General features: G+C 38.4%; 2 protein-coding genes across 2 annotated transcripts in view; one reads left to right on the top strand and one right to left on the bottom strand.

The window, feature by feature from the left end:
- LOC311486542 (Fc receptor-like protein 5) overlaps window positions 1-22,410 on the top strand; it is a gene marked incomplete at its 3' end in the record, with an annotated part of 59,391 nt that overhangs the window by 25,210 nt on the left and 11,771 nt on the right. The gene's annotated exons all lie outside the window — the stretch shown is intronic.
- On the bottom strand, window positions 6,523-15,275 carry LOC311493174 (leukocyte immunoglobulin-like receptor subfamily B member 1; the record flags this gene model as incomplete). Its single annotated transcript, XM_084551735.1, has 4 exons — window positions 6,523-7,113; window positions 7,248-7,517; window positions 14,615-14,890; window positions 14,987-15,275. The coding sequence occupies 4 exons, from the start codon at window positions 15,273-15,275 to the stop codon at window positions 6,758-6,760; spliced, it is 1,191 nt and encodes a 396-aa protein (XP_084407861.1). The 3' UTR covers window positions 6,523-6,757.

The raw sequence follows: 22,410 nt of genomic DNA, 5'->3' as shown, positions 1-22,410 counted from the left end.
ACCACCTTCCTAATATTGTGTAGGTCTACCCTTGTGCCTCCAAAACAGTTGTGACTCATCAGAAAATGGACATGGGCCTTCTGAGGGTGTCCTGTGCAGTCTGGAAACATGTTGTTAGTGGGGGCCTTTGGGTCCTATGGGTTGAGGGGAGGGCCTCTGTGGATCATCCCACAGATACTCGATCAGTTTGGGATCTAGTGAACTTGGAGGCCAGGTCAACACCTTGTGCTGTTTTCCATGGTCATAATGTTGTGGCTGATGAGTGTAGCGTATAACTCATTGCTAGATTTGCATGGCTTCAAGTGACACTGATGGCAGGAAAGTGAATAACCTTAACCTGATTATGAAATAACAATTTCAGAAAACACATTAACAGCAGTCCAGCTCACAGAGCTAAGGTTTGTCCCATCCTTACATCCAGCACTGAAACAGTTTAGCTCCATGTCACAGGAAGGCTTCTACTTGGACGCTTATATGAGAATGACGCAGAGAAAACTTTTTCTAACAATAGCCATTCTCTCCGCCCTCTTTTTTGTCATGGTAACGGTCCCTAAGAAAAGGTAGTGATGCCAGATAGCAATTCACACATATGATATCCTCTCAAAAACAATGTGAAGCTATACTTTAAAAAAGTGTAGCAATATCTGTAGGAAAGGCTCATTATTTAAACTTTAAACTTTAAAGCATGGCCCTGTGACAACTGCAGGAGGATTTAGGTTTCAACTTTTTGTATTTTTGTATTATAACAAAAGACTAATGTCAGGGCTGATTTGTAAAGCAGCCTTGTTAGAAACCTTTGATGTGTGATTTTGATAGAAGAAACAAGTCAACTTGCCAACATGAGTGAATGAAGTTCAGTCCCTTTTTACATGTTCAACAAGTATTGCCATGAGAACACAGTTTTAGACACTAGCGTCATCAGACTGTGTACACGCACAGAGAGCTGTCAGGATATGTGTGCATCAGATAACACTCATGAAAACATATATCATTAATAATAGACTGCGGTTTTGATTATTACCTCTGGTGCAAGTTTGCTACATGATGAGGAAATGGGTGGATGTATTTATTTCACACTCAGGATATGGCCTGAGAGAAGCAGACACACAAAAACAGTTTAAGAAACAACTCAAAAAACACAAAGAACAACACAAGGTGTTGGCCTGGCCTCCAAATTCACTAGATCAGAGGTCTTCAACAGGGGGTCCGCGACCCCTAGGGGGTCCGCGGAGGTACTGCAGGGGGGTCGCGAAAATGTTTTGATTGATTAGACATTTTTTTATATTCACCTCCACAATTTTTTTTAAACACACATGAAGTTCTTTTTAAATGTTATACAGCTTGGGGATTATGGGGAAAAGAATCAAGGCTCTAACTATTATATAACATATATTTATGGGCGATTTCCTGATAGTAGTGATCATAAACGGCAACAGAGTCAACCATCTTGATGTAAATAAACGATCTATGCTGCTGTGCCATACTATAGGACCGGTTTAATATAAAACACAATTTTATACAATATATATATATAAGTAGGGGGTCCCCGCTCCATCTCTCCATCAGATTGGGGGTCCTTGGCCTGGAAAACGTTGAAGACCCCTGCACTAGATCCCAAACTGATCATGTATCTGTGGGATGATCCACAGAGGCGCCTCCCCTTAACCCACAGGACCCAAAGGCCCCCACTAACATTATGTTGCCAGACACCACAGGACACCCTCAGAAGGTCCATGTCCATTCTCTGAGTCACAACTGATTTGGAGGCACAAGGGAGACCTAGACAATATTAGGAAGGTGGTCATAATGTTATGCCTGATCGGCGTATGCTGTATTGTGTGTGAAATTGCTTTTGTCTTGTGCTGTTCTCCCATCCTGCCAGCAGGGAGTACTGTTGTCATATTTTTGTCAACTTCCTAAGTACCACCCAGTGATCTAAATTGGCTGGAGGTGTGCATGTGAGTGTGAATGGTTGTCTGACTCTCTGTGTTAGCCCTGCAATAGACTGGCGACCTGTCCAGGGTGTACCCCGCCTCTATCCCGATGACAGCTAGGATAGGCTCCAACCCACCTGCGACCCTTCACAGGATAAGTGGTTACAGAAGATGAATGAATGAATGAAACTTTCAGTCCGTGACCTGCTGCTCAAGTGGAGCCAGATGTGACGGGAGTGAGAGCTGTGCCATTGCCTTTCAAAATAAAAGCATGAGTGCATCTGTACTCACAATATGTCCCTGTGCCCTCATTCAGAGTTTGTGTTTGATTAAAACTCCATTAAACTGTATGAAGACCATCGCATTAACACAATGAAAACACTACTGACGAAAAAATTTTATTGATGCGTAACATTTAAAAAAGCCAGACTTTTTACAATATAATTAATGAGCTCAGGTAAACATAAAAGTCTTCTCATACTATCAGTTCTTCTCACCAAAAGTTAGCTTCTCTTATTGTACATGTAACAGAATGCTGTTTGATAACAGACCACAAATAACTGAAAAAGATGCTGATATTAAAGCACATATGTCTTACATTATCTGCTGTCCCTGCATGTAGCTTTACTTTATGAACTAGTCAGATGGTTTTCAGAATCAGAATCAGAATCAGAATACTCTATTAATCCTTCAAGGAAATTGTTTTGTTGCTGTTTCTCCCCTAAAGTGACAGTTGCTAGTTGAAAGAGCAAGTACAATAGAATAAAAAGATGCATTTGTTGATAGAGATCTCTTTATTGACCTGAAAGGGAATGAAAAAAATAAATATCCCACTCAGATTTATGACAATTTATTTAACTTTGCGACCCATTCAAACATCTGGGGTCAGACTGCAGGAGTTTTAACACCTTGCCCAGTTTACAGGTTGTATCAGGAAAAAAAATAACTCCTAATTTGTTCTTAAATCCTAGATATCAAACATGTTTGATATTATTGAGGCTTAATGGGTTTGCAGCAGTTCAGGAAGCTTATAATTAGATTTGTGAACCCTCACGTTACCAGATAATCTGGGCCAAACCTCGTTAGCAAGTGAGGTCTTAACAGGATTTATCCTTCATTTACCAGGAGGATGGAATCAGACCAAAACTCCTGTAGTCTGAGCACAACAGAAATCTATTTCTATAAATGTATTTTATACTTACCATGAGATGTTCCTGGGTTGATTTCAGAATAAAATGTTTCATCAGCTGCTACAGGAGCTGACTTTCCGGTGAAAAAAGAGAGAGATTATTTAAAATAGCACCTCAGTTAAAGGTCACCAATACATACAGTTTCCTTCACTAAAAAGTAAAAGAAACATATTTTACTAAAAGAAATACGAGGCAACGTGTGAGAAAAGACAATATAATCTACATTAGGTTATCACTGCTGCAGGTGGACGGAGACTTGACTCACCTTTGTCTCTCTTGGAACCTGTTCATACATCAGACCGTCATCTGAAACAAAAGGAACACTTCAGGTTTCAACTGTACAACACAGAAGAAGGATCATTGTCTAGTCAGGACTGTTGGAATGAATCATACCTGCAGATGAACCAATCTTCACAGCAGAGTAAACACAGCTCTCCTCTGGTTTCTGTTTCTTCTCTGTTAAAAGGATCAGATGATATTATCTGTTATTTAGATGCTACTGGTCTAGAAAAGTGTCTCAGCTACTGTTTGTTCTATATCTTGTATGTGGTTGTGTCTACATAAAATACTCACCCTTCTTAGTGATGTTTTTAAGCTCAATCAAAGAATATGTGACATCCCTGGATTCATCTGAAATATAGTGACATGTTTGAACTTCAGTCATTTACAGAAAATCATCTCATTCTAGTATTTAAAACTGATTCATGTTAAATATGAGTTACAGGAGAACTAGCCATATTCTAGGGATTTCTGGTGTAAACGAATCTTTTCAGGTTATTCCACAGATTGTCTGATGAATGAAGGTCTTCAAAAAAACAAGAAAGACTGAGACATAAATGAAAATAATCCTAAAGGGTTCACTTCTTATCTTTCCTCACTACTGAACATACTGTACCATTTTCAGTGTCTTCAGGGCCTTTGATTGATTCATAGAGACAAGCATCACCTACAGAGTAAAATCAAGCTAAGGTTGGATTTAATATCATGATGTGAGTTATGTAATGGTTCAGATCAGATCACAAGAAAAATGGAACTGTTGTCATTAAAGATTTGTCAGAAACAAAAGTCAGGGTTAAGGCTGACCGTGGAGAGGAGAAGCATATTCACTCTGTTGACCTTCATCCTGGTTGATCATGTGGTCTGTAGCAGAGCTCTGATTTGTGCTCTGAGACCTGGTGAAAGCAAAACATTTGAATACAGTAGATTTAATAAGAATCACTGAAAGTAATTCTAGTACGATGAAAATGAGACAGAGGAGTGTTGGACCAACCTGATAAAGCAGGAATCTGTGAAAAGAGACATGAATTTAAACTAATTCTATTGCTTTCACAGTACTCATAGAGTAATCAGATTACATCAGTGATGTTGATCATTAGACTATAATCAATCTAATATCAGGAGGAAATGTTCTCACCCTTTGACTGTTTGTAGAGACACAACAGCAGCAGAAGAAGAATCAGTGAAATTCCACAAACCAGTCCAACGATCAATGGAACAAGAAATGAAGAGCTTTCAGACCTGGACACTGCTGGAAATAAATTATGAGATTCACTTAAATGGTGCATGTAAAAAATGACATCAGCACAATTTCCACAGATCCCTTGTACTATCAATAATAACTGAACAGATTCCTCACATGTTACAGCCATCCAACTCTGTGCTGATTGTTTTCCTGAGGACTGACACTCGTAGAAGCCTTCATCTGACTTTGACACTGCAGGGATGATCAGCTCCCCTCTGGTATCACTTTGGATGAGTTTGTCATTTTGGTAGAAAAACACATTAGAAAGAACATTTTGTGTCTTCAGCTTGCAGCCAAGAGTAACAGAATCTCCTTCAGTCACAGGATGGACAGGGCTCACCAGGATAATATCATCAACTGGAAAACAGTCAAACAACATGACATTTAATGTAGAGATCAGCAGATGCAGGGTGATGACAGTAACATGTGATTAAAACTCACTCAGTCCAGTGATGTTGACTGCGTTGCTGAAAGCTGATCCAGACTCACACCAGTACACTGCATTACTGTCCCGTAACCAATAAACATTACATGTTGATCCAGTCATTGTCCCCCAGGTAGAACAGTGTGACAGGAAGCCATCATCAGTAAACCTCCTCACTCTCCACTCAGTAGAGTTTCCCTCACAGCTCAGAGAGACAGAGTCAGAGGTGAAGTGCTGGACTCTGTCAGGATTCACTGAGAGAGACGCTGCTGAATGGAAATCTGACAAATGAACCATGATGAAGTCAAAATTTATAACTAATTATAACTATGGAATGAATCCTTCTTTAATGGCGATTTATAAAAATCATATCTCAACTTGTTTATGATGTAATAACAGTAAAACTGTTCTTTTCCAATGAGGCAAAATATTTCAAAAACTGCTGGGGACAATATTGTTTGTCAGTACAAATACTGTGCAGAAAACAAAAGACATCATGGAAATCCACACCTAATGTAAATGATGCAGGTTAAAAGGGAACAAAATATAACAAACACAGAAACTGACCTCCAGACCAGACAAACTGAGGTTGACTGGAATCAGTGTAAAACACTGGGTCTCCTCTTCCAGCTCTACACACATATCCTGCTGTGTGTGTCTGTCCATCAATGATGTAGGAATCTTGTTCAGTTCCATTGATGCTACCAGGAAGCAGCTCATAGTTGTAAGATGGATACTTGTGTGATAGATCAGGAACAGCTTTATACCAGTAAAACCTCCATCCTGCAGATGGATGTTCAAGCTCACAGCTCAGAGTTACTGAGGCTCCAGGACTCAGCCATGATGGAGACACAGAGAGGACAGGTCGGGGTTCATCTGTTGAAAGAGATTTTATCAGAATGAAAATTAGTTACAGTGTTTATGGTAGGTTACATGGAACAATTTTATCTTGCAAAATTGGAATTATTAATCTACTGTTACGTAGTTTTCACTAAATAAAGCTCATGACTGTTGTAATAGGATGCGACTTGCAGTGTTTTCATAAGTACCTGTATGTTTCACCTAATCACAACATTTATAAAAAAGAAATGACATGAAATTTGTTTTAAGAATTATGAAATTTCAAAATTAAAAGCAAATTAGTTCTTCAAAAATGACACGGGTACATTCCAGCATGATAGCAGTGTAACATTTTTCTCTTGCAGCAGAAGATACTGTGTGTTATTTCTCCAGAGAGTTCTTTGCTGGCCATGCACATAAATAGATTCAGATTCAGAACTTTATTTATCCCGGGGGACAATTTAAGGCACATAGTGCAAACAGGTATACAGTAGGGATGAATAATGTGAATAACGGGAATAAATAAAATCATATCAGAACTTGTTCTCTTTTGTCAAATTAGAAGGACACATCCCTGGTTCATTGTAACAATTTTTACAAGGGATTGTTCAAGGGGGCTGTTCTAAAGCCAGTGTGCTTGTTCATTGCAGATGGCATAAATTCACTAGTGAAGCAACAATAGCCTCATTATACTGTAATTATTGTAACATTTATTCTGATCAAGGTGGTTGAACAACAACACAACACTGTCATCTTTAGCCCAGCAGAAGATTCATTTTAGAGCACAGCTGCTATCAGGCCACATTGTTGATCATACACTGCCGATCAGGTGCAAGTCACTCTTTCACTAGTTGTAAAGTAACGCACATTGCACACAGTTTAATGTGATGATACACACAACAAACTGTATGTTAATGTATGACTTACCAGATACTGACAATGTGATGGCTTTACTCCACTCTGTTGAAGAATATGAGTCATCTCTGTGTCTACTCTTACACATGTAGTCTCCACTGCTGGACTCAAAAGCAGTGAAAGTCCAGTATTTATTGTATGTCCAGTCTATAAATGACCTGAGTGGTCTCCATTCATACTTCCACTCAGTGTCTTCACCTCCCTGGACCTCACATGTCAGAGTGATCTTCTCACCTCTGAATATCTGAGGCCAGTTGGGTTGTCGTGTTAAAACAGCCTTGTTGGAAACTGTTTCCACCAGATATGAAGAGTTGGAACACAAATAGAAACATGAAATCAACAGAGAAAACTGAACATTGTAGGTTTCATCACTAATTCTAACGATATTCTAATAATATTTCAAACTAAATAACTGAACTCACAGGTTATCTCAATGGTGACTGGATCACACTGATCAGTGTAGTAAACTGGTTCTCCTCTTCCTCCTCTGCACCGGTAGATTCCTCCTTGTGATACACTGATAACTCTGTTTTCTCCATCATTTCTTCTGACTTGAACTTCAGAGGTGTCTGTGGTACGTCTGAACCACTCATATTTCCATCCAGCAGAGGTCTTCACAGAGCAGTTCAGTGTCACTTTGCCTCCTACTGGTATGGTTGTTGTCCCTGCTGTCAGTGTGGCCCTGGGTCTATCTGTTAAATAAAGCAAACACATATGAATCCATGTTTTTTATTTAACATAGTTGTATCTGCAGTGTTATTTTATAGCAAAGGTTACACATGCAGTAATTGCATTTGGGTTTGATTGTATCTGAGGACCTAAGTCCGTGAACGTTTTAGCACATTCAACAGAGTGGAGTAAAGCCACCGTTTATTTGATGAGTAACATATGAGGAAAAATACATAGGCCCGTGTAACACACAGGATTCATAGTATTCTAAGTTTTCATCAAATTAAATTAAATATAAAATTGCAGTTATAGACCAGTGATTATGAACTCATTCTACCTGCATCTTACCTGATACAGTCAAAGTGACAGTATTACTACACTTTGTATCATTTGATCTCCTGTGGCGACCACAGCACTGATATTCCCCACTGTCACCTGTAGAAAGAGGATTTAATGTGTAGACTTTGTGTGTGTTGTTAGAGAGAACTTGTTGATCACTCCTGTTGATTTTATAATCCCAGTCAGTGTCTCCTCCTTCCTTCATGTCACATTTGAAGGTAACAGACTCTCCAGTGAACAAAGTGGTCCAGTAGGGGTCAGTAGTCAGCACAGCATCTTGAAACAAACAAATATGCTGTATGTTTAACACTGTTGGGTAAACAATATGAATACAACCACTCTTATTGTATTGCACAATCTGTGTGGATACTAAGATTTAAACAGTGAAAACACTGACAGAAACACAGAAAGAGGATGTGACTGAAAGAGATAAAGCAGATGAAGACTCAACCCGAGTGAATAGATGTACCATGAATAAATTAAGTAAGTGAAAGAGGTTTTAGAGCAGTTACCTTGAGCATGTCCACAGCAGAGGAGCGCACTTAACACTAAAATGGACGTTGAAATTTAAGACATTAATCACAATGGAACAATGACAACAACTGCAACAACAGCAAATCTTCGCCTCTGTGATGATTTAACTAGTTCTTGGCTCCAGAACTAAAACATGTTAACTGCCAACATCCTGCCTACATGTACGAAGCTAAATAGTTGGTGAAAGGTCTCTGGTACTCACAGGTCAACAACAGCACAGACAGAAAAGTATGTCCCATCCTCACATCCAGCACTGACACTCTGTTAATCTGACTGAGAGACACTACCAGTTTGAGATTATTTGTTTTCTTCTAATGCCTTTTTCTGTCTGATTAGTCCATCACAACTTCCTTCTGTCTGTAACAAGTCCCACGCAACAGCATCGTGTTTGACCACAGAATACTTCAACACTTCCTGCAGACCTGCTGCAAAATACCAACTAAGTTGGCACATGCTTCTAAATCATAACTCATTTTAAGAAACTATTTCATCATATAGTAGATATAGGCCTACCTGGTAGGAATTAATTGCTTTATTTTCCCTAACAACACATGAGATACAAACATCTTAACATAGTACTATCACCAGAGCTTTGTTGCAGGAGGGCAAAAGAGAAGCAGCTAAAAGTGTAACGGAGGTTGTTGCTGCTGATTGTATCGATAGGATGGGGAATGTGGCAATGTTTCCAAACACAGAAGTGCAACATGGAGAGGACAGTAAGAAGGAAGCAAAAGCTGAACAATAAACACAGATTCATAGATACCAGAACAATCATTTCCAGTCACATGTGAAATAATATATAATCAAATGTTTTGTTCCAGAAGATTTCATTGCTCATTAACATCTTAACTGGAATAGATGGACACCCACAAAGTAAGCAGACGGGTGCCATGACCTATTTAGGTCAGTCAGTAAACTTCCTTTTTAAAACATTTTGGTTGATCTCTGGCCTTTCTCACCTATTTTCACTAACATGTTCAAAATAAAAGTTATCAAATCAAAAATCAAATCAAATTCTAAATAAAGATGAAAATTTAAAGTAGAAAATGCATTAAAGTCACAAACAAGAAAGAAAGGAAGTTGTATATTCACCTTGAGCATGTCCATAGTAGAGGAGTGAAATCAGCTCTGAAATGAAGATTGATTCCTCATCACATACGAGTAAACTGACAGAAAATGAAAACATTTTATCATACACAGTAGTACTACATGGAGTGAAATATTTTAAGTTTTTTTTTTAACGTTTGTCGATATATAAAGTATATACATTATAAGAATGTAAAGGGCAATAAGAGAATATTCAAGACCGTATAAGAAAATTTGAACATTACAGGAAATAAAGTAATATAAGAACATACGAAAATATAAGGCAACACAAGAATATTAAAGACAGTATAAGGAAATATAAGACAATATATGAAGTCAGGCTATATAAGAATACATAAAGAAATAGTGGTAATATAATATAATATAAGTATATTAAAGCACTATAAGAAAATACAAGACAATATAAGAGGACATTGATTGATTGGTCATTGTTTATTAGTAGATAGAAATAAGCCTGTAGCAGAATGGACAGTTAGTAACTCCATTCTTTCTGCTCATGGAGACACCTACAGGTCAGAAAACAATGTGCTCTAACAAAAGTCTTCCGGTCTTCAGCTGAGCTTGTTGCTGCTGACTGTGACCATAGACTGTTCATTGTGACACATGGTGGCAGTGCTGCACACAACAAAAGCACTACAAGTAGAAAGGACAGTAAGAATGCAGCAAAAGCAGCACAAGAGACACACATTGATGGATACCAAAAACACTTCCAGGAAACTCAACAATGATTCAGTCATTTAAACATTGAATTCACTTTAATGAGTTAAGGTACTGAGGAGAAAAGAAAGAAAGAAATAAAGAGTACAATGCATAATACACAGTATGTTACTAGAACAATAGTCATAATCTGTACAATAGTCATTGCTTGTTCCCTACTATAGGGCTCATTTTGCACTTTTTGATATTTCCACTACTGGTCAGATGCCAAACTGCATTTCGTTGACTATATATCTGTATTATATGCAATGACAATGAAGTGGAATCTAACGTAATCTAATCTAATAATTCATCCAGATCATGAAATCCTTTTATATGATGTTCAACAAAACTGCAGAAATGACTCTGTCTAATGGATGACTTGCTCATTCTGTCCATGGCTCTCTTGTTTTGCAGATGATGCACTTCTTTTAATGGACCTGAAAGAATAAGACTATAAGTATGAAGAAGCATAAGACAATATTATGAAACTGAAAAACAAAGAAATAATGCAACTGAAGAAGTGAGGGTGCTATTAAAAAAAATACAGGGAAAGTTGACATCATAGTTGTTCTTCTCTGATTATAGATGCATGTTTATGGAAACTTTTACATGGTCACTTTATTATGGCGCTACAGTAGCAACAGAATCAATGTAATTAGAAACAACTTCATGAAAATGAATTCAGTCTGTAAATCAAATAAAGTACAATTTGTTTGATTAGATTTTCTTACAATGACATGACACATGTGTTTACTGTAAATGTGATTTGATCACTACTAATCCAGTGGCTGTAGTTTGAACATTGTTACCTTTGACTGATTCAGGATTCACATTACTGTAGAGACTGCAGTGACTACAGTGTAGTCAGAGCTCTCCTCTGTCTCATCATGTCTCCCTGTTAACGCGACAGCATCAGAAAATTTAATAACACACACACACGCTTTACTATCAGAGTATGGTATGCACAATAACAACTTCTAAATTATGACTGTTGTTTGGATAATACTTTTGTTTACTCAATGCTCACCTTGAAGTTGAAGATTAGGTGTAATATTGATGTATTCATGGTCTGGTTCCCCTGAAATCATAATGTTCCATGAATTTAGATCAGTCACTGATAATAATCTAATGTCTGACAGCTCCACATGAATCAAAGTTTATACTGTACCACTTCCTGTGTTTCCAGAGCCTCTGATTGATTCATAGACAGAAACATCAGCTACAGGTCAGAGAAAATCAAGACAACATCCAATGAGTCACTTCAGCTTTGCTTTGAAAAAGTCAAAGTGGGCGTTAGAAATAGTTATGAAAAGAATCATTGGAAAGGCTGACCATGGAGAAGAGAGCAGCAAACTTGAGTTTCATTCTGGTTCACTGTTTGCTGTGTAGCAGAGCCTTGATTGATGTTCAGAGACTGAGTGAGACTAAAGCATGAAGGAGTTTAATAAGGAACATGGAAAGTATTGTTATTAGGATCAAAATGAGACAAGAGTGTTGGACCAACCTGTTACTGCATGCATCTGGAAAAGAGACAAATACAAATATGACACTGTTTAATCTGCAAAATGCTCTTCATTTCAAAGGAAGCTACGGAGGCTTTTCTCTCATAACATCAGAATTTAAAGTAGCTCACCCTTTGTTTTTGTGTAGCAACAAAGAAGCAGCAGCAGGAGAATAATCAGTAAAATTCCACAAACCAGTCCAACGATCAATGGAACTACAGATGGATCTTTAGAGCTTTCAGAACTGGACACTGCTGTAATTAATAATGAGTTTAAATTAAATGTGAGCATAAATCAGCTTAAGAAATGGCCTTTTCATATGACGACTGCTACTATTAAAAACAATCTGAAAACTAACTCACATGTTACAGCCATCCAACTCTGTGGTGATTGTTTTCCTGAGGACTGACACTTGTAGAAGCCTTCATCTGACTTTGACACTGCAGAGATATTCAGCTCCCCTCTGGTATCACTTTGGATGAGTTTGTCATTTTGATAGAAAAACACATTATAAAGAACATTTTGTGTCTTCAACTTGCAGCCAAGAGTAACAGAATCTCCCTCAGTCACAGGATGGACAGGGCTCACCAGGATAATATCATCAGCTGGAAAACAGTCAAACAACATGACATTTAATGTAGAGATCAGCAGATGCAGGGTGATGACCGTAACATGTGATTAAAACTCACTCTGTCCAGTGATGTTGACTGCATTGCTGAACTCTCCTGATCCAGACTCACACCAGTACACTGCATTATTAGACTGGTATCTGGATAATTTACATGTGAATTCTGTCATTCTCTTCCAGTCAGAACAGGACAGGTAGCGGTCCTCAGGGAAGCTCATCACTCTCCACTCAGTAGAGTTTCTCTCACAGCTCATAGAGACAGAGTCAGAGGTGAAGTGCTGCACTCTGTCAGGATTCATTGAGAGAGACTCTGCTGAATCCAAATCTGAAAACAAACCAAGATGGATGATCAAAATTTATAACTAACAATAACTATGGAATGAATCCTTCTTATGCATTTATTGGCTATTTATAAAAATCATGTCTCAACTTGTTCACGATGTAAAAACAGTAAAACAGTTCTTTTCCAACGAGGAAAGATCATTCAAAAAACTACAGGGGGCGATATTGGCACACCTAATGTGATGAACAAAATATAACAAACATAGAAACTGACCTCCAGACCAGACAAACTGAGGTCGACTGTAATTAGTGTAAAACACTGGGTCTCCTCTTCCAGCTCTACACACATATCCTGCTGTGTGTGTCTGTCCATCAATGATGTAGGAATCTTGTTCAGTTCCATTGATGCTACCAGGAAGCAGCTCATAGTTGTAAGATGGATACTTGTGTGATAGATCAGGAACAGCTTTATACCAGTAAAACCTCCATCCTGCAGATGGATGTTCAAGCTCACAGCTCAGAGTTACTGAGGCTCCAGGACTCAGCCATGATGGAGACACAGAGAGGACAGGTCGGGGTTCAACTGTTGAAAGAGATTTTATCAGAATGAAAATTAGTTATAGTATTTATGGTAGGTGACATGCAACAATGTTATCATGCAAAGTTGGAATTATTAATCTTCTGTTACATAGTTTTCACTAAATAAAGCTCATGACTGTTGTAATAGGATGCGACTTGCAGTTGTTTAACATCAAACTGATATGAACCACCCATAACACTTTAATAAGTACCTGAATGTTTTATCTAATAGAAAATGACATCAAATTTGGACACTGGTACATCCCAGCATGATAGTAGTGTAATATTTTTGTCTTGCAGCAGAAGATACTGTATGTTATTTCTCCAGACAGTTCTTTGCCGACCATTCATTATAAATAGTAGGAGCTGAATGACTTCTGATTTTTCAAAGTCAATTAAAATGTGGTGAACGTTGACTAGTCAATGACATTACACATACAAACCCAGTAGAAAGTAATGTTTTGCAACAATGAAATCTATATTCTTGACCTGAATGCATATTTTAGCGTGTCACACAAAGGAAGCTACGGTAAGTAAAGTTTGAACACGGGCTACTGTCAGCCGAAGCCTACACCAACACCATAAACACTGTCAGTCTGACACTTCTAATGTGCAGCTCTCACTCAGCAAACTCTCAGCTCTACCATAACTTGCGTCTCTTCCATGGTGCATTAACTGACATCAAGGTCAAAAAACACGCTGTACCACAACAGCAACAATGTCAACTAATAGAACACAACAGAACTGAACCTAAACACATGAGCTTATATCAATGCTGCAGATGTTTAGCTTATAGAAAATCGGCACCATCAATAGCGTTTAATAGCAGCCTACTTCACAGCCTGTTGTAGCATAGGATAATGTAATCAGGATAAAAAAAAAAAACAACAACAATGCCATACATCTCCGAAGCCTTTTCCATGTATAGCAGTTAAAGGTCTAATAACTTTGACAATGAAATTCACCATCAATTTGTCTATGTGCAGCCTCCTCTCTGTTACCGTAGGACCTTTGGTGAAGTTGTCACCATGACTGTTAAATCAGCAGTTTTTTTTTAATGTAAAAAAACCCCCAAACAAATAAAATCATATCAGAACATGTTTGCTTTTGTCTAATAATGGGCACACCCCTGGTACATTGCAACCAGTTTTTTTTTTTTTTTTTTTTTTTTTACATCGCAAAAAACTGTTGATTTGAGGGTTGTTCAAAAGCCAATGTGTTTGTTCATTACAGATGGCATAATTTCAAACATCGTAGGCTTTTTTCTTTGAGTTTTACTTATGTTTTAATTTATTTAATGTAGGTTCCGTATTTAAAGGAAAAATAGCCCCATAATAGCATCAGGTGTAAATCACTCTTTCACGAAAGTTGTAAAGTAATGCACATTGCACGCAATTTAATGTGTGTGGGACGATACACACAATAAACTGTATGTAAGTATATGCCTTACCAGATACTGACAATGTGATGGCTTTACTCCACTCTGTTGAAGAATATGAGTCATCTCTGCGTCTACCCTTACACGTGTATTTTCCACTCTTCAGCACATAAGCAGTGAAAGTCCAGTATTTATTGTTTGTCCAGTGTATAGATGACCAGGGTGTTCTCCATTCATACTTCCACTCAGTGTCTTCACCTCCCTGGACCTCACATGTCAGAGTGATCTTCTCACCTCTGAATATCTGAGGCCAGTTGGGTTGTTGTGTTAAAACAACCTTGCTGGAAACTGTTTCCACCAGATATGAACAGTTGGAACACAAATAGAAACATGAAATAATAATCATGAAATCATGAATATTTCAAACTAAATAACTCAACTCACTGATTGTCTCAATGGTGACTGGATCACTGTGAATGGTGTAATAAACTGGTTCTCCTCTTCCTCCTCTGCACCGGTAGATTCCTCCTTGTGATACACTGATAACTCTGTTTTCTTCATCATTTTTTTTTAATCGAACTTCAGCGGTCTCTGTGGTACGTCTGAACCACTTATATTTCCATCCAGCAGAGGTCTTCACAGAGCAGTTCAGTGTCACTCTGCCTCCTACTGGTATGTTTGCTGGTTCTACTGTCAATGTGGCCCTGGGTCTATCTGATATAAAGAAATACATTATATATATGGTGGGCCATCAGGGCTAGCAAAGCCTCTCGGCTGACTACCTTTTATTCATATTTTCGTCATTTTGTTGGGTCGACATTGATGCTCCTGCTGGATCTGCTGGATTTGACTCACTGCAGTGAGAGTGAGAGGAGACTCACTGAATTGTTCTAAGTGAGTTTCTTGCTTTAGTAATGAAATTCATCTTGCTATATGAGATACCTGTCTACATTGCAACGTCTTGATGGTTTCTATAGCAGTGGCATCATAATGATCATATTAAGAGGTGTTTTGATTGAGGTTGGACGTCATTGAAGGCCTCTGCGGAAAATGTGGGAGTTTTATCTGCAACATCTGTTATTTTACAGCAACACGTAGTAATCGGTGAGTGATGGATGAGGAAAAATACAAAGGTCCTTGTCAAACTTTCAAGACTTACAGTATTCTAAGTTTGCATCTAGATAAATTAAATATAAAACTGTTCACATTATTGACATGCAAATATGACCAGTGATTATGAACTCATTCTATTGATAAAATGTCAGGTCTTACCTGATACAGTTAAAGTGACTGTATTACTGCACTTTGTACACTCACAGAAATATTTAACCCTAACTTTTAAGATTTATGTAAAATAATTACATGACAAAGTTCCATTTAATTTTTTTAATATTTTGAACATAAACCTATCTAATAAACTTTACATGATGCATACGCATCAGTGTAATAAAGCCTATTCATTTGAAATGCATATTCACCAGGTTTATGTATTCAGTATTAATATAATTTATTGAATTTAAATGCATATTAATCAGATTATGTATTCAGAATACATTAAGTATATTTGTTTGAATTACATAGTAATTAGGTTACCTATTCAAGATGAATACTGTGTATGTGTTTGAAATACATATTAATTAAGCTTAAATTCAATCAAAATACATTAGATTTATGTATTTTTATGATTAATATCCAATTAATTTTTCTATTGTCCATTCAACAATATTTCAATGATGCAAACAATCAGACCAGCTTGTTGATTCAACAAATTTATTAACATTAAAAGCTCTTCTCTTCACCCAGACACAGTACTCAGCAGGTAGTGTAGCTCTTCAACCAAGTCATCTACTACTGTAGATGGAACATGAAAAATGTTGATGATGATCATCATCACCCTCAGCTCAAACGGGGTAGACTGCCATGGTCGTCCCTGCGACGTCTGCCTCGGCCTCACTGCATTCAATGTCCTGAAAGATGGAGGGAACAGAGAACAATGAGCTGTGTCACCCTAACCTTGACCTTTGACCAAATTCTAAGCAGCTCATCAAGCACGTGTTAATTTAAAGAAATCCCTTTAAGGTACTGTACATATAGCGTTCGTGAGAATGAGATGGACACAAGTTCAAGGTCACAATGACCTCATGATCTTTGACTTGCTAAAAGCCTGGAAAACAAAACAAAAAGTCAAAAAGTTACATTATGTATAAATGGAGTTGTACATTCAATGATCATCAACAAGACAGAGAGAGGGAGGGAGAAGACCTAGGGGAAGAGAGAAAAAGGACGGAGAGATAGAGGGAAGAGGGAGAGAGAGAGGGAGATGGCCAGACACAGAAGGAGGGAGGGAGGGAGACAGAAAGGAGAGAGTAGGGGGAGACAGACAAAGTGATAGGATAGAGAGAGAGGAAGAGAAAGACCAGTTGATCAGTCTTGTGTTGGTTAGAGTTCCAGTCAACATGTCCACTTACTTGCAATAACTTCAAGGAAGACGAGAAGGCTTCCTTCTCTCTGATGTTCTCAAGGCGTTTGAGTTCATAAGCAGACAGTCCACAACATGCATCCTAGTGAAACACCAAGGCCTTTCTTACTAAATAACATTTCCAAAACAGGTGTCAATTACATAACTGCTGCTTTATGAGAACGATTAAGTTTCTGTGTCCTCACCTTCTAGTTTGGGGCAAAATTGTCGTCACTGGCATACTGGAGATGCTTAGGTTCCAGGACCCGACCCTTAAGCTCAGACTCCTCCAGACCATGTGGATTTACTTTCTACAAGTGACAGCATTACCACCTTCGCCTCGAGGGAATGTCTTACTCAAAAAAAAATGTTTTAAAATGCAATGGACTCAAACTATTGCTGGTCAGTGTGACCTAATGTCCATCCAATTCTCATGAACGCCACATATCTTATCTGGCACACCTGGAGGGAAACTAATTACATCTGGCACAAAGGACAGAAGGACATACTTACCACGTATTCTTTGACCAGTGTGTCCAGGTCTTCCCTGAGGTAGATGCTCTGACAGCTCAGCACACCATCACGCCTCCCATTGATGTCTTCACTCTGAAACAAACATTACAGGATTCCATGCTGGTCAGTGTCAGAGACACACTAACATGCATGTACTGAGGCTAGCCAAGCCACTGACATTTTCCTCCTTGACCATCCTGAACTCACCGCCCAATCCGTCCTCAGAGGGTTAGAAACTGAAACATATGTGCCAGCTCTGCACACAGTGCACACAGCGTAACGTAATAATAACGTAATAATTTCCTGTTATCGGCCGATAATTATCGTGCACCCCTACCCGAAAAGTTTTGAATGAAATGCATTTCAATTCGCCATCATTGATTATTTTCATACTCCGCATAGAGCACCAAGTTTAGTGAGTTGCTAGCTAACGTTAGCTAGCGAGCGCCGGTACACACGACGTAGTAGGCCTAAAGATAAACTACGTAGATTTAATCATCAATGAACTGATATTAATGTAATATGAGAAAAAACTGCACGAATAATACACAAATGTATGCAAGTAGACAAAGGATGACTCGGATTACTCACCATTAAGCCTGAGGCAGCACAGTCCGTGTAATGAAGTTCACGTCCAGCGGAATATAACGATGTCACTTCCTGTTTCCCGATTTCACTTCCCCTAAGTTGTCTGTAAACCAATCACATACATTTTAAATAAAAGAATCCTGTTTGTTTCAAAGCTTTGATTATTTAAACCATGTTAATATGTATTAAGTAATTACATTTAATATATTTTAGAATTGGCAGAATTATACATATTTTAATTAATTTAAATACATACATTTTAAAAATATGAGTATTTGAATAAAATCAAATAGATTTATATGCTTAAAAATAAACTCTACCATGATTCATTTCTGTGAGTGTATCATTTGATCTCCTGTGGCAACCACAACACTGATATTTACCACTGTCACCTGTAGAAAGAGGATTTAATGTGTAGACTTTGTGTGTATTGTTGGAGAGAACTTGTTGATCACTCCTGTTGATTTTATAATCCCAGTCAGTGTCTCCTCCTTCCTTCATGTCACATATGAAGGTAACAGACTCTCCAGTGAACAAAGGTGACCAGTAGGGGTCAGTAGTCAGCACAGCATCTAGAAACAAACAAATATGCAGTATGTTTAATACAGTAGGGTAAACAATATGAATACACCCACTCTTATTGTATTGCACAGCTCACATCTGCATCTGTGTGGATTCATAGTTTGAAATAGTGAAAACTACGGTGGCCGAGAGGTGCAAACCAACATTACAAAATGTGAAACACTTTTACAAAGCCTCAGGCAAATTTCATTCATTCATTCATTTTCTGTAACTGCTTGTCCTGTTAAGGGTCGCACGGGTACGCCCTGCACAGGTCGCCAGTCTATCGCAGGGCTTGAGACAAATTTACATTTTAGAAAACATTTTTACATCATAAAACAAAATTACATTGCCATAACACTTTTACAAGTCCCGAAACATATTTACAAATATCAACGGGAAAGGGAATGTACCAACTCCGGGGTTGAACAGGAACTGATAACGGGAGTTGTTGTTGTCGTTGATGGAGTTTATGGTGACCCAAGATGGACAGCGACTGAGTGATGTTTTGCCCGTTTTGCGGCAAACACATGAGCCGCGTAACACGGTTTTGTTTTTCGTGATCGCTCACTATTTTCTGTCATGTGTGCTCATTCCAGTGAGACTGAGGATTGACTGTGGAATGGAGAACGGGACCATGGCCGCAGTTCAGTGCACCCTAAGGTGAATTTGTCACCCACAGCTTCATTATTTCAAAGCGGGAAATATATGAATAAAGAATAAAGCAAAGCAACGAGTATTTATTACATTTTTGTATAGGGAACAAAACCTCTTGAAATACTTTCTCACTTTTTCTCAAACTACAGTTTGAGAATCGTGGATCTAAAACAACTGAGAAAACACATGTTCACATACTTTAACATTTGCAAAACCTCTTTAACAAAAGCAAGTGCACATTTAAAAAAATGCGACGTTACACGGCTTATGTGTTGCCCCACAAAACGGGCAAAACATCACTCGATCGCTGTCCATCTTGGGTCAAAATGAACTCCATCAACCACAACAACAACTCGTATTGGCCGCTCCCGTTATCACTTCCTGTTCAACCCTGGGGTGAGTACATTGCCTTTCCGGATGATGGTTGATATTTGTAAAAAAATTTCGGGACTTGTAAAAGTGTTTCGCGTCTTGTTAATTTGTTTTCTGAAATGTAAATTGTTTTGAGGACTTGTAGATGTGTTATGGCAAAGTAACTTTGTTTTATGATATGTAAAAATGTTTTCTAAAATGTGTGTGTCACATTTTGTAATATTGGTTTGCACCTCTCGGCCACCGTAGAAAACACTGACAGAAACAGAGAAAGCGGATGTGACTGAAAGAGATAAAGCAGGTGAAGACTCAACCTGAGTGAATAATAGAGGGGGAGTATATTTGCATCTGGGAGAAAATAGTCACCTATTCAGCAACTATCCAGCTCTGACCCACTTCTGGCAGAAGGGATTGCAGACCTACATGTGTTTGCATCTCGTCTGAAGCTGAAACTCATTGAAGACTTACAATTTATCATTTGATTTTGAATTATTCTCAGTTATCCATCTCAGTTTGGTTAGGAGAAGATTGTGTTCACATTTTATCCATATTAATCTCTCTTTCAGATGGAAAATATTTCTGCCAGGTGCAAATAAGACGTGCCATGAATAAATTAAGTAAATTAAAAAAGTTGTAGAGCAGTTACCTTGAGCATGTCCACAGCAGAGGAGCGCACTCAACACTAAAATAAAAGTTGTAATTTAAGACATTCATCACAATGAAACAATGACAACAACTGCAACAACAGCAAATCTGTCAAATTACCAGAGCTGATGAACCAATATTATTACTATCTGTGATGATTTAACAGTTCTTGGCTCCTGAACTAAAACATGTTAACTGCCAAAATCCTGCCTACATGTACGAAGCTAAATAGTTGATGAAAGGTCTCTGGTACTCACAGGTCAACAACAGCACAGACAGAAAAGTATGTCCCATCCTCACATTCAGCAATGACACTCTGTTGATCTGGTTGAGAGACACCACCAGTTTGAGATCATTTGTTTTCTTCTAATGCTTTTTTTCTGTCTGATTAGTCCATCCCAACTTCCTTCTGTCTTTAACAAGTCCCACGCAACAGCACTGTGTTTGACCACAGAATACTTCAACACTTCCTGCAGATCTGCTGCAAAATACCAACTAAGTTGGCACATGCTTCTAAATTGCAAGTTATTTTAAGAATTTATTTCATCATATAGGCCTGCCTAAAAACACATCAGATACAAATGTCTTAACATAGTACTATCACCAGAGCTTTGTGGCAGGAGGGCAAAAGAGAAGCAGCTAAAAGCGGAATAGAGGTTGTTGCTGCTGATTGTGTCGATAGGATGGGAAAGTGTGGCAATGTTTCCAAACACAAAATAGCAATGTGGAAAGGACAGTAAGAAGGAAGCAAAAGCAGAACAATAAACACAGATTCATAAATATAAATACCACAACAATCATTTCTAGTCGCATATGATATAATAATAATATATAATCAAACCTCTTGTTTTGGATTTCATTGCTCATAAACATCTTAACTGGAATAAATGGACACCCACAAACTAAGCAGACAGCTGCTATGTCCCGTTCAGGTCAGTCAGTAAATTTACTTTTTAAAAAAGTTTTGGTTGATCAATTGTAAACTCAAGCTCCTTTACTTCAGGAAAAATGCATGTTGGGGCTGCCGACAAGTCTTTTCTGTACTGGGAGCAACTGGGGGTTCAGTGTCTTGCTCAAGGCATGTGGCACATTCCGGGGATCAAATAGCTACCCCTCTGGTTCGTGGACGACCCGCTCTACCTACTGAGCCTACTGAGCCACAGCCGGTCCACATGTTGTCCTCAAATGGCCAAAATTAATCTTGGTTAATTTATACTTCATTTATTTATAACTTTATTTGAAAACAGGCGTTTAAATGAATTGATTTATTAGGACATCATTTTGTTTGTATTGTAGCATATGTATTATGGACTGCTAATTTCGTTTATTGTTGGTTGCCCCTCCTGTTTTGGCTCAGAGCTGTCTCTTGCAGTGATTGAGAAGTGATTTTGGACACCTGGGCAGAGTAATGCAGACACCGGTGAGAGTGGGAAGCGGGACAGTTTTTTGACTGCAAAGAGCAGATCGCAGAAATGTTTTTCATTCCTTTTTTTTTGCCTAAGCCTATAATCCGTTGAAGTGTTTTTCACAAGTGTTTTCAAGTGTTTGTTATTACTAAAGTGACGCTGGATATGCTACTGTCTTTATTGACCCACTGAGTAGCGGCTTCTGAAAGTTTAAACAGAAGCTGCAACACTGGCTATAAAGCTCTGGGCGTCACATGACTTTTTTGTTGACACCGCCATATTGGCAGAAAAACTAAAATGAATGGCGTGGTTTACTGCGTCAGAGTTTACTGCACATTTTAAACAGAAATTGACCAGTACAAGGATTAGATATCACGGACCCTTATCATGCTTCAGGTGTGCTTTTTTCAAGCACTGAAACAGCCAGCTCTTACAGTTCAGTTCCTGACCTGCAGTATCCAGATATATATAAAAGTATCGCATTAACTTTCCTTGGTCCTACTCCGGAGAGTCACTGAAAGCATACAAGAGCCTGGAGGGATACAATGGACGCAGTCAGGCTTCGTGAAGCACATCCAGAGATTGTCAGCTAAAAGCAGTGTCGTCGTCACTGGAAGGGTAAGTGTCTCTTCTTCACAGATATGCTGTCATAACTGATAATACCATCC

Source organism: Chelon labrosus, assembly GCF_963514085.1.
Source record: "Chelon labrosus genome assembly, chromosome: 1".
In the NCBI taxonomy this organism is placed as follows: domain Eukaryota; kingdom Metazoa; phylum Chordata; class Actinopteri; order Mugiliformes; family Mugilidae; genus Chelon; species Chelon labrosus.
Note: the sequence above shows the minus strand (reverse complement) of the source record. Positions and strands in the feature narration are given on the sequence as shown.